The sequence below is a fragment of the Pelophylax lessonae genome, assembly GCF_965119305.1.
Source record: "Pelophylax lessonae genome assembly, chromosome: 9".
Lineage (NCBI taxonomy): Eukaryota > Metazoa > Chordata > Amphibia > Anura > Ranidae > Pelophylax > Pelophylax lessonae.
The window spans coordinates 108642064-108654270 of NC_138776.1; the positions used below are offsets into that span (position 1 = coordinate 108642064).

The 12207-nt window shown below is 44.2% G+C and overlaps 1 protein-coding gene across 2 annotated transcripts in view; it reads left to right on the top strand.

Moving 5' to 3' along the window:
• Window positions 1-12207, top strand: part of JMJD1C (jumonji domain containing 1C) — a 490497-nt gene that overhangs the window by 475841 nt on the left and 2449 nt on the right. For both annotated transcript variants that reach the window (XM_082267995.1, XM_082267996.1), the window contains 5 exons: window positions 2597-2727; window positions 3926-4048; window positions 4167-4306; window positions 5330-5506; window positions 7475-7606. In XM_082267995.1, coding sequence (XP_082124121.1) covers window positions 2597-2727; window positions 3926-4048; window positions 4167-4306; window positions 5330-5506; window positions 7475-7606 — 703 coding nt within the window. The remainder of the gene's footprint in view (window positions 1-2596; window positions 2728-3925; window positions 4049-4166; window positions 4307-5329; window positions 5507-7474; window positions 7607-12207) is intronic.

Below are 12207 nucleotides of genomic sequence, written 5' to 3' on the forward strand. Positions count from 1 at the left end.
TCTGACCAAATGGGACAAGACTCCGCAGTCTCTGGACAATCCGATGCAGCTGAGTCGGGAAAAGAGGGAGTCCCTGATATGGCTTCTTCGTTCTCCGGCTGGAAAAATCCTTCCTGCCGTGGCTTATGTCAATCACCAAGGTGGCACAGGAAGTGTCCTGACGGCTCTGGTTGGACCAAGGGGAGTGGTCCCTTCATCCAGAGGTGTGTCTTCGGTGGGGCACCCCCGAGGTGGATCTGTTAGCGTCTCAGCTCAAAAGAAAGGTGCAGAGGTTTGTGGCTCGGTCAAGGGAGCCTCTGGCGGACGCCACAGACACGCTTGGTGGCCCCATGGGGTCCGTATCGGCTGATTTACGCCTTCCCTCCTCTCAAGCTTCTGCCCAGACTTCTATGCAGGATCGAGGCAGAAGGGATTCCGGTTATGTTAGTGGCTCCAGACTGGCCTCATCGGGCTTGGTACGCTGATTAGGTGCGGCTGGTCGCCAACATTCCTTGAAGCTTCCTCTCAGGGAGGATCTGCTGTCCCAAGAACCAGTCTTCCATCCTGCTTTTACAGTCCCTGGCTTTGATGGCTTGGCTGATGAACACCAGGTGCTGATGGATAGGGGTTTATCTGAATCGGTGATTCCTACACTGTTAAAAGCTAGGAAATCTACTTCTAGGAAGATCTACCATCGCACGTGGAAGGCACACATTATTGCATGGTGTGAGTCACTTTGGGTTCATACTCGCTCCTTCTCGGTGGCTCGGATATTATCCTTACTTCAACAGGGGGTTAAATAGAAGCTGGCCTTGAGAGTACCATCAAGGGCCAGGTGTCGGCTTTGGCAGTCTACTTGCAACAACTTTTGGCCACTGACTCCCTGGTGCGTACCTTCCTTCAGGGTATCCAACATTTGGTCCCTCCAGTGCGGGCTCCGTTGCTCCTTGGGATCTCAATTTGGTGCTTTCATCTCTACAGAAGCCTCCCTTTGAAAATATTCAGGAGATTCCCCAGCTTACGCTGTCCCAGACAGTGGCCTTTTTGGTGGCTATCACCTCTGCGCGCAGGGTGTCGGAACTGGCAGCGTTATCCTGACGTTCACCCTACCTGGTGATTCACAAGAATAAGTTGGTTCTTCGCCCCTGTCTCTTTCCTTCCAAAGGTTGTCTCTGATTTTCATTTGAATGAAGACATTGTGTTGCCTTCCCTGTGTCCCAGGCCTAAACGAAGGAAATTGCCTTGCATGCCTTGGATGCGGTCCAGGCAATTAGGGTGTATCTGGCAGCTGCGGAGTCCTTCAGGAATCTTTGTGCTCACGGATGGACCTCGAAAAGGGTTGTCCGCCTCCTCTGCGACCATGTCCAGATGGATCAGACTGACGGTGGTTCAGGCCTATTCCATCAGGGGTCAGGTTCCTCTTTTCCCTGTCAAGGCACACTCTACTTGGGTGCTTAGTGCCTCCTGGGCCTTTCGCCATTAGGCCTCAGTGATGCGGGTTTGCAAGGCGGCCACCTGGACGTCGGTGCACACTTTTTCAAAGTTTTATAAAGGTTTATAAAGTGGATGTGTTGGCGTTCGGCGGATGCTTCCTTTGGCCGCAAGGTTTTGCAGGCTGCTGTTTAAGAGGCCCTTATCCTCTTTGAGGGTGTATTGTTTTTTTTTAAGGTGGTCTCCAGTTGTTTGGTTGAGCTCCTCTTGCCTGGTTGGCTAATGTTTAGCCTTGGGAATTTGTTTGGTTGGTCCCACCCCTCATGTTTAACACTGCTTTGGAACGTCCCAATGGTTATGAATACCAGCAGCTGTGTCCGTCAATGAAGGAATAAGAGAATGTGATTTTTGACTTACCGTAAGATCCATTTCTCTGATGTTCATTGACTGACACAGCACCCACCCCTCTGTGGAGTTATTCTCCTGACACTGCTTGTAAGAAAACTGAGGGGGCTATAGCAGAGAGAGGGAGTATAATCCCTGGGACTGCCCATGGGTGTAGCAAGAATTATTTTCTGCCTTGTGTCCTACTACTGTAGGTGGCAGTATAACCCAATGGTTATGAATACCAGGAGCTGTGTCCGTCAATGGACATCAGACAAATGGATTTTATGGGAAGTAGAAAATCACATTTTTACTTCTCAAAAAAAACTTGGTGAAAGAAATTATATACAATGTTTTGATCCCAACGCTGTGACTGTGTACCAGTACCCAGATGTCACGGTGTCACCTGCAGGGTAATGTGAGTTTCTTGCACACGTCTGTTGCAGTTCCTAGGCTATTTCACTGAACAAGGATGGATGATGAGGAATCTGCCCATATGCTTTTAGGTAACCTCTTCAAAGGTTGTAATGCATATAGATATTTTGTTAAGTGTTGCAGCCCTCAGTTTAAAAAAAAATAAAGTGAGGATTTACCCAGATCATGGCTCTCGCTTTGTCAGAGGATCTTCCCAGTTAAGACTTGATAGAGACGTGGTGTCTTTCTGACATACTGACAAAGTATTATAACATGTACGATAATGCTGAGTGTCTTGTAAATTGTTCTGTTTTCTATGTATACCTAATCTTAATAGTGTAATTTCATAATGACTGGACCATCTAACCTGCTTTTTTGTTGCCTTCAGACATGAAGACTTCTTTAGAATGCTGCCAGTCCCAGAATACCTCAACCCAGAAGGGAAGTTCAACTTGGCGTCTCACATGCCAGCATTCTTTGTGCGCCCAGACTTAGGCCCCAGGATGTGTAGCGCATATGGTGAGTTCATGCTTAATAACCAGAGCACTGAAGTAAATGCATCGTTTATGTGGCCAAAGGGTTTCCTTTTGCTTGTGGCATTAATAGCTCTTTGAATATTTAAAAAGGAATGCATCACATTGACCCTCTTTTAAGGACAGATCCATTTTCAGTGAGGAACAGTTGAGCTTTAGCATTCCCATCCACAGCTAAAATGCTGAAATTCATAAAGATAAAACAAATTAACGTGTCTATTCTCTTACTGGTGGCTTCCTCCAAAGACTTTAGCAGTGTTACACTGATCTTCTCTGCTCTACAGTGCATCAACCTTCTAAATGAATACCAGTGATCATTGATGGCTAGCTGGGAAGAGTACGGTCCAGAGGAACTGCTTAGCACACAATAAGCTGTGAAATGAGAAAACAAATAAGGCTGTAGGCTAAGGCTAAAGTAGAACTAAACCTACATTTAAAAAAATAAACTGCAAGTAGGCAGTTTATTACAGAAAAGACTTACTGTGTTACTTCTGTAATAAAACAAACTTGCTACCTGCTCACAGTCTTCTATTGAATGTACACTAACCTGCATTCCTGGCACACTGCAGTTCTGCCAAAATGACTGACTTCTGTGCAAATGCACAGAATCACATAATCTTTAATCATCCAATCATGAGACTGAAAACCCGGAACCTGAGTAGCCTGGGGAGTAGATGACGAGCAGCTAGGGAGGGATGTAACAGTCACATTGCTGGAAGTTGAAGGTGAGTACCTTGCAGAGTTTAGCTCTACTTTAAGGCCAACAGCACTTCTTTTTTTCTCCTGGGTTTTCATAACCCAAGCCAATGAGCAATTGGTAAGGCAATAATAAAACGACTGTTTGTTATATCACACAGAGTTGTTGGCCAGTCAGGAGTTGTGAAGGAATGAGGGATCCTCTTTTCATGGATAATAGGAAGAGAAACTAGGATTGCTGTTCTCTAGTCATGTATTCACAATTTAAATTTGAAATAGTTTGTATCCAGTTGGGAAAAAATGTGGGTTAAATCTGACAATCAAGGTTAATCTGCAGTCTAAATCCCAGGACAGACTCTCTCTGGGGTCTTATCATCAAAGTAGAAATAGAGCAACACATGACCAATTATTAAAGTATGAGCTTTACTTCAAACTGTGTGACAAGCATGTTTTTTTTTTTTTTTTTTTCTATGCAATGCATTTTTTAGGAGTCATTGCTACAAAGGATCAAGACATTGGCACAACAAATCTTCACATTGAAGTCTCAGATATGGTGAACATTCTGGTGTATGTCGGTGCAGTAAGAGGCAATGCAACAGCAACAAAATCAGGTAGGTTGTTGCTTTTAGAAATGCTTTGAGACATTATACAGAATTTGTATTCTAGCTGGTTGCTAGTGCCCATACTGCTGCTTGATTGTGAATTACCCCTTTTCTTTTTGTGATAAAGCTGTGTTAAAGAAATTTGAGGAAGAGGAGTTAGATGAAAACATACGGAAGAGATTGAAGGATGTCAGTGAGCTTCCCGGATCCCTTTGGCACATTTATGAGACAAAAGACGCAGACAAAATCAGGGACTTTCTACATAAGGTAAAACGTACGGTGCTTTCAAGTATAAGAAATCTTATTTAGGACTTCTATTTATGAATTCAAAAATGTACTTTTAAGGCTTGTTAACACTTTTGGCACTAGAAAACCTTAAATTTCAACAGTCATCTGCATCTTTCAAGGAAAAAAAAAAGTAACCCATGCAAGGCAGTGCTGGCCCGAATGGACACTCCCTGCACAGTAAATTGTGGCAATTTATGGTGCACAAAGAGAAGGCAAACCCTAAGGGTCAGTTCACACCAGAACACAGTCCGGAAAACCCACATTCTGCATATCAATGTATTCCTGACATAACCCCAAACAGTGTTTGCCTGCTCTGGATCGCATGGTACTGTGGTACCATGTGATTTGGTGCAGTATGTTTTTAAAAGTAGTGCATGCACTACTTTTAGGGTGATTTCAGCTCATTCAAATGGATGGGCTAAAAATCGCACCGCACTGAATCGCACAGGAACACGGACCAGGTGTGAACTGGCCTTAAGAGATGTTTACGGTTTATTTGCCATGTACACAAACATCATTTTAGTTTACCTAGAGTTTGTGCTCCAAGTTTAAAACAAACTTGCTTGTGTTCGATCTTTTCCTAGCATGCACTCATATTACAGTTGAAATTTAAGTCTTGAATAAAATGGTGTGATATTGAAATGAACTTCCACTTGTAGGTTAGTGTTTGTGCACAGTACTTCTGCTTTCCTTGGAAGTGTTGCATAACCCTGAATAATTTCCACACAATGTGCACATCTTATGCCATTAGGTGACTTGCATCTCCCTTATAGGGCTTAGGAAGGCAGCGAAAGTTGTCAGTCATTGGCCTCTTGTAAAACATACCTGGCTGGCTTTATTACACCACAGCAGCCTATCCCAATCACATTTACTAGTGCACAAGAGGAGTTGGTAGTTGTGCGGCAATACAGACAGTTGAATCATTTAGATCACATGTACCTTTAAACCAAGCATTCATATGTAAAAATATATTTATTGTCATGTGTTGTCATTCTATCACAGGCTGCAAAAGAGCAGTGTCTTGAAATCCTTCCTGATCACGACCCGATACGGGATCAGAACTGGTACCTAAATAAAAAACTCCGCCAAAGTCTCCTGGAGGATTATGGGGTGAAGAGCCACACACTTGTTCAATTCCTCGGTGATGCAGTCATCTTACCTGCAGGAGCCATTTATCAGGTGAAAAAAAATATTGCTTTTTACATTTACAGATTACACAACACTTGGATTCAATGCCTTTTAGCTGCCAGATTGACACCACCAGCTCTTTGTAAAGGCACACAATGAATAAAATTCTGCTGATCAGTAAAAGTAATAAAATAAAAAAAAAAAGGTGGGGTGTCTTTTCATCTGCACTGCTCGGTAAGATAACCATATAATCGTTATATAATATAAATAACTATAAAGTAATATAAACCCTCCTGCTTGGAAGCTTTTCACTTAGATGTATGCAAAACCCTAGCTCCATTAGTTCTATTCTAGTAGGAATATACATCACACAGACATGTTTCAGTGGATGTTTTCATTTCGAGATCTGCTATCACAGAAATTGATAAACGGACATTTTGACAAAATGTTTTATTTTTCATATTTACTATTAAGATTATAAGCAGTCACTGATTAAAAAAAAAAACTTCACAAAAAATTTCCCTTACATGGTTATCGTGATGTAGATTCCAGAATTTGGTTTTATGAAGGACAGTGGCGTTCTTGCTGAACAGGATAGGAGAGTGCATCAATTAATGGGATAATAGAGAATATCACATTTACTATGTAGGACTGGAAAGCAGAAAGTATGGCTTCTTTCATATATACTGTACCTACAACAGAGAATTTGCAGAGACTGGAGCGTTGTGTAGGAACCAATCCGCTTCTAACTTCAGCTTATTTAGTTATGTTTAGAAAATGAAAGCTAAAAATGCTTGGTTGCTATGCACCGCTGCCCCCTAATCCATAGTAAATTCCCTTTTGTATATATGTTTACAAACCTTTACATAAAAACATAACTTTTAAAACATGAATGAAATTTGATAAAAGTATACATTTTATTAAGATTATCAACCTAACATTCATCAAGGAAAAAATGTTAGCTTAAACGTTTGCATTTTCTAAGCTTGTAAATATAATGGTAGCTTTTGTATTCCATCTGTTTCACTTCTCCTTCCCCCTACAACATGCAGGCTATAAACAGCACTGCTACTGATATGCTAATTCTGATATTGTCAAGTCAGCAGCTAAGCCCTCATCTCCTTCTCTAACCCCTACCCTGGCAAGTGACACATGACTGTCACAGGGTGGTTAGAGGTGTCTGATATGTGGGCTGTGATTTAACAGCTTAGCTTCTCCTCTGTGCTTTGCACTATAGCTGCACCTAATGGGGGAATAACAGTATTTTTGCACTCGTGAATTTTCAGAAGCTGAAATTGTCATAGTTGGCAGCAGTTATTGTAAACTTTGGAAAAGGATGCTTTAACTCATTCAATGCCAGAGCCATTTTTGAATTTTTATTTTTCTTCGTTTACAGGTTGAAAAAAAATCTGCAGGTTTAAAATACATTTTTAATCACAGGGGACAAAAATTCCCCTATGTGATGATTATTGGTGACAGGTTCTCTTTGATGAGACCCCTGATGCCTTGCTTCTCCTTCAGTGAATGTAATGCAGTGCAGCCCAGACTGCATTTGATTCTTCCCCCAGCAAGCATCAAAAGGACTTGGGCACCTGGAAGTGACCTTTACACGTCACTTCCAGGTAAGGAAGTCTCAGGAGAGTGAACCAATGTTTGCTCATCTCCTCCTCTACCCGGCGGTACCGTCCATGCTGGTCTTTGGTCCGCCAGTAGGTGAGCAAAGCCCAGGGAAGGAGCGTGGCTTTACCAGGGGGTGTGGAAGCGATCACATCTATCTGAGGAGCCAGTAGACTTGCCAACGTCCTCCCCACTGCCACAGACATGGCAGCAAAAGGGTTAAAGCCAAATACTGTTTCTTGCACACATCCAGCACATTCTCCACCACACTTCTTTCACAACTAACAAATGGGCAATATCCATGTGTTTGCACACAGCAATGAAGGTGGTGAATTGTAGTACTCATTCATCAAACGTGGATGGTGGCTCACTCTAACATATTTTGTATTGTCCTCTCTACAGGTGCAAAATTTTCACAGCTGCATCCAAGTCACTCAAGACTTTGTGTCCCCAGAACATCTTGTTCACTCATTTCATTTAACGCAAGAGCTTCGGATTTCTAAAGAAGAAATGAATTTTGATGATAAATTACAGGTAAGAAGCGAACGCTGTGTTCTGCCTGTTGGTGCCAAAGTTGGCAAGGTAACACTGTCATTTTCTAATGATCATTCACAGCCAAATGTACATAGAGTAGAGAAGAGGTCAGAAGTTCTGCATGAAAAGAAGTCAGGTCAGTTGGTAAATAAGAAAAAATAAAAGGTACCTTGCCATGTTTAAAGAGGGACCACAATGCATCAGAGCACCAAAAATGCTGCTTAGTTCATTTTTTAATATTCAAAGCAAACCAACGCCCATCCATGTGTCTTTATTTTGCTGAGAAATCACTTTGAAAAACGCCCCCCCCCCCCTAGCTTTTCTGGCTGTAACCATTTTGAGTAAGGGCAGATGATTCATGTAGCATTTTCTTCCTAAAATCTATCTGCCCTTAGCTCAAGCACGCAGGCTAGATGGTGTGTTTAGCTGAGAAAAGCCTTCTCCCCTCACGAAGACTCCTGGGATTTATAATATAATTTATCTATGCCAGAAAGTAACTGAAGAAATGTAAAAAATAAATACGTTTAACTACTTGCCACCCACCCACCGTAAAATGACAGCGGAGCGGTGCGGCTCTCGTTCTGGGAGGACATCATATGAAAGCGCCCCAGAACGGCCACTCTTGCAGGTCTGCGGACACAGTGCGACCCTGATTTTGGTAAAGAGCCAATGACGTGGCTCTTTACCCATGTGATCGGCTGTGTCAAATCGCACACCGGGTCACATGTAAATGAGGGAGGGGAGGGAGGAGCTTTACCCTGCCTTTTCTGAGCTGGCAGACCAGGTGGTCCGGGGGCTGCAGTTAATCTGTGATGCCTCTTTGGATGCGGCTCCCTTAGTCGCTAGGCTGTTTCATCAGTGAGCTACCCTGAATGATGACATTAAGGGTCTCGGGTTGGGGGGGGGGGGGGTAGAGAGAGTACCTTTCTTCTGCAGGCTACTAAAGGCAAGGACCCTCCACGTAGATGTTGGCCATCCTTCTCGGTTTGTACGTTTTTTTCGTCCCTCGGGTGACTGACAAGAGATCAAAGCAGTTCAGGGCCTCTGGTGGATCCAAGCGAATTTGGTCTGGCAAGTGGAGAGTGGGCTTATCCAGACCCGAGGACAAGGCTCCTTCAGCATGAAGGTGCGCCCTCACCCGTATCGGGGATGGGTGGATGTCATCACTGGTTTCTAGACCCGTGGACTTTCCTGGTACAGAACAAGTGGGTCCACAAAGTCATACGGTCCGGATACAAGATAGTTTCACTTTTACCCCCCCCCCCGGGCAAGGTTCTTTCCTTCCAACTTGCGCCTGTCCCTGGACCACTTACAGGGTCTGGTTGGGGCGGGGTACAAGACCAGTTACTTCAGGGGGTGAATGTCCCGGTTCCGACATCGGAACATTTTCAAGGTTTTTACTCAAACCAGTTTACAGTTCTCAGGAAGGCAAGGTGCGTCCAATCCTGGACTTCACAGCACTCAACTGCTTTGTGCGGGTGCAGAAGTTCAGAATGGAGTCCATTCACACGGTGGTGGCATCCCTGCTTTAGGAGGATTTTCTTCCCTCTATCGACCTCAAGGAGGGAGGCTTACCTTCACATTCCATATGTGGCAGGTACCAGTGCTTCCTACGCTTTGCAGTGGGAGAGGAGCATTATAAGTTTGTGGCGTTACCCTTTGGTCTCCCCTCCGCTCCTCGGGTCTTCACAAAAGTGTTAGCCCCGGTACTAGCATTGTTATGCCAACGGGGGATCGTGGTACTGGGCTACTTGGACTGGAAATCACCATATGAACTCGGGGAGTCTGAATCTGACTCTGGACTCGGTCTTAGCCAGAGTGTTCCTTCCCTCTGGACAAACTGCAGGCTGCGATTAATCTCCTGCTGTCCAGCAGATGGTCATCCATCCGGACTTGCATGTGGGTGCTGGGCCTGATGGTGTCTACCTTTTGAGGCAGTTCTGTTTGCACAGTTCCATATGAGGTTCCTGCAAAGGAAGATTCTGGCCAAATGGGGCAAGACTCCGCAGTCTCTGGACAATCAGATCCGGCTAAGCTGGGGAACGAAAGAGTCCCTGATATGTTGGCTTCGTTCTCTGGCGCTTTGGATGGGCAAATCCCTCCTCCCCTTGTACTGGACAGTGGTCACCACAGATGCCAGCCTGTCCGGCTGGGGAGGCATCTTCGGCAAAAATTTTAGAGTCTTCGGGAGATTCCCCTGCTTACGCTGTCCCCAGAAGGTGGCCTTTTTGGTGGCTTTCACCTCTGCATGCAGGGTGTCAGGGATTGGCGGCATTATCCTGTTGGTTCACAGAGAAAAGTGGTTTCTACGCCCCTGTCCATCGTTCCTTCCAAAAGGTTGTCTCAGATTTTCATTTGAATGAAGATATTGTGTTGCCTTCCCTATGTCCCACACCAAAACATCCAAAGGAAATTGCTTTGCAAGCCTTGTATGTGGTCCGGACAATTAGGGTGTACCTGGCAGCTACGCAGTCTTTTAGGAAATTAAACTCACTATTTGTGATTATTATAGTTGTTTGCTTCCTCTTCGATCATTTCCAGATGGATCAGACAGACGGTGGTTGAGGCCTATTCCATCAGGGGTCAAGTTCCTCTTTTCCATGTCAAGGCGCATTTTACTCGGGCGCTCAGTGCCTCCTGGGCCTTTTGTAATCTGGGTCAGTGACGCAGGTTTGCAAGACGGGAACCTGGTTGTTGGTGTACACTTTCACAAAGTGGATGTGTTGGCATATGCAGATGCTTCCTTTGGCCGCAAGGTTTTGCGGGCTGCTGTTTGAGGACATGATCCTCTTTGAGGGTGTGTTGTTTTTTTCAGGTGGGCTTCGGTTGTTTGGTTGAGCTCCTGTTGCCTGGTTGGCTAATGTTTAGCCTTGGGAATTTATTTTTTGCTGTTCCCACCCCTCATGTTTAACACTGCTTTGGGACGTCCCGATGGTTAAGAAGATCAGGAGCTGTGTCCGTCAATGAACGAAAGGAAAAATGGGATTTTTGTCTTGCCATAAAATCCATTTGTCCGATGTTCGTTGACGGACACAGCACCCACCCTCTGTTGAGCTGTAATTCTTATGACACTGTAACAAAACTGAGTACCTATATCAGAGAGAGGGCGTATACCCCCTGGGACTGCCCATAGGCGTAGCCAGACTTTTTTTCTGCCTAGTGTCCTACTCCTGTAGGGGCCAGTATATAACCCAATAGTCAAGAAGATCAGGGGCTGTGTCCGTCAATGAACATCAGAGAAATGGATTTTATGGTAAGTCAAAAATCCCATTTTTAGTCATCTGAATTGTTTGTCATATTTTAGTCGACTAAAATCTGAGTTTAGTTCAATTGTAATGCATTATTTATGCATTTCTCTATAGTTGCCAAACTCCTATACTCCTGGAGTAAAACTCTAATAACATGTTGTTTATGGTATTAGGGGTTTGAACATGCACTACAGACACAGATTTAGCTGTGATATAGAACATCTTTATAATATAAACAAACAAAAATATTTATTTTTGACAAACAGAAGTGCAACTTTAAGAAAAGCCTTTATCTTAAGAATAAGTAGGGGGCATCGACTAAGCTCCCTCTGCGCACCCCTTTAACCACTTACCGCATATCGACGTATATATACGTCGGCAGACTTTGCGGTAGTATACCGAGATGATGCCTCTAGCTAGAGGCATCATCCCGGTACCGTGGTTAACAGCCAACGGTCGGCTTTCCGTTGGCAACGACCGATGCGGCTCGGGAGCCGCTCGGTCGTTACCCGGGTGAGCGGGAGGGGATGTCCAGTTACCCCCCCCCTCCCGCCGCCTTCCGTGACTTTGCTCGGGGCTCCCGAGCACCCAGCCGCCACGTCCGCCGGCTGGATGGAGTCCCGATCAATGCCGGAAACGGCTTTGATCGGGTCTCCGATGACGTAACACGGAGGCGGCGTCCATGACGTCATTTCCGGGTTACTGTGCTGCAAAAAGGGGCAAATTTAAAAAACGGCTGTATGCAAAAACGCCGTTTTCGGCGTTTTGCATACATGGAAGTGTAGTGGAGGGGTCTAGGGTCTTTTAGACCCTCGATCCCTCCATAAAGAGTACCTGTCACTACATATTGGTGTCACAAGGGATGTTTACATTGCTTGTGACAGCAATAAAAGTAATCAGATTTTTTTTTTTTTTAAAAAACCTGTAATAAAGTTAAATAAAAAAAATAAAATAAATAGGAAAAAAAAAATTTAGCCGCCCCTGTCACCGCTAGCTCGCGCACAAAAAAAAAATGTATACATAAGTCGAGCCGCAAATGAAATCGCTGTTCAAACCACACATGTGAGGTATCGCCGCGAGAGCGTGGGCAATAATTAACAAAAAAAGAGCTACACTAACTCTAAACTGGTAACCGTTAAATAAATTTAAATCGTCGCCGATTGAGATCTCTATTGACCGTAGTTTGTCGCCATCCCATGGGGGGGCGCAATTTTAAACCACAACATGTTGGGTATCTATTTACTCGGTGTGACATCATCTTTCACAATATACAAAAAAATGGGCTAACTTTACTGTTTAGTATTTTTTTAAATGCAGTGAAATGTGATTTTTCAAAATTTTTCCAAAAAAAGG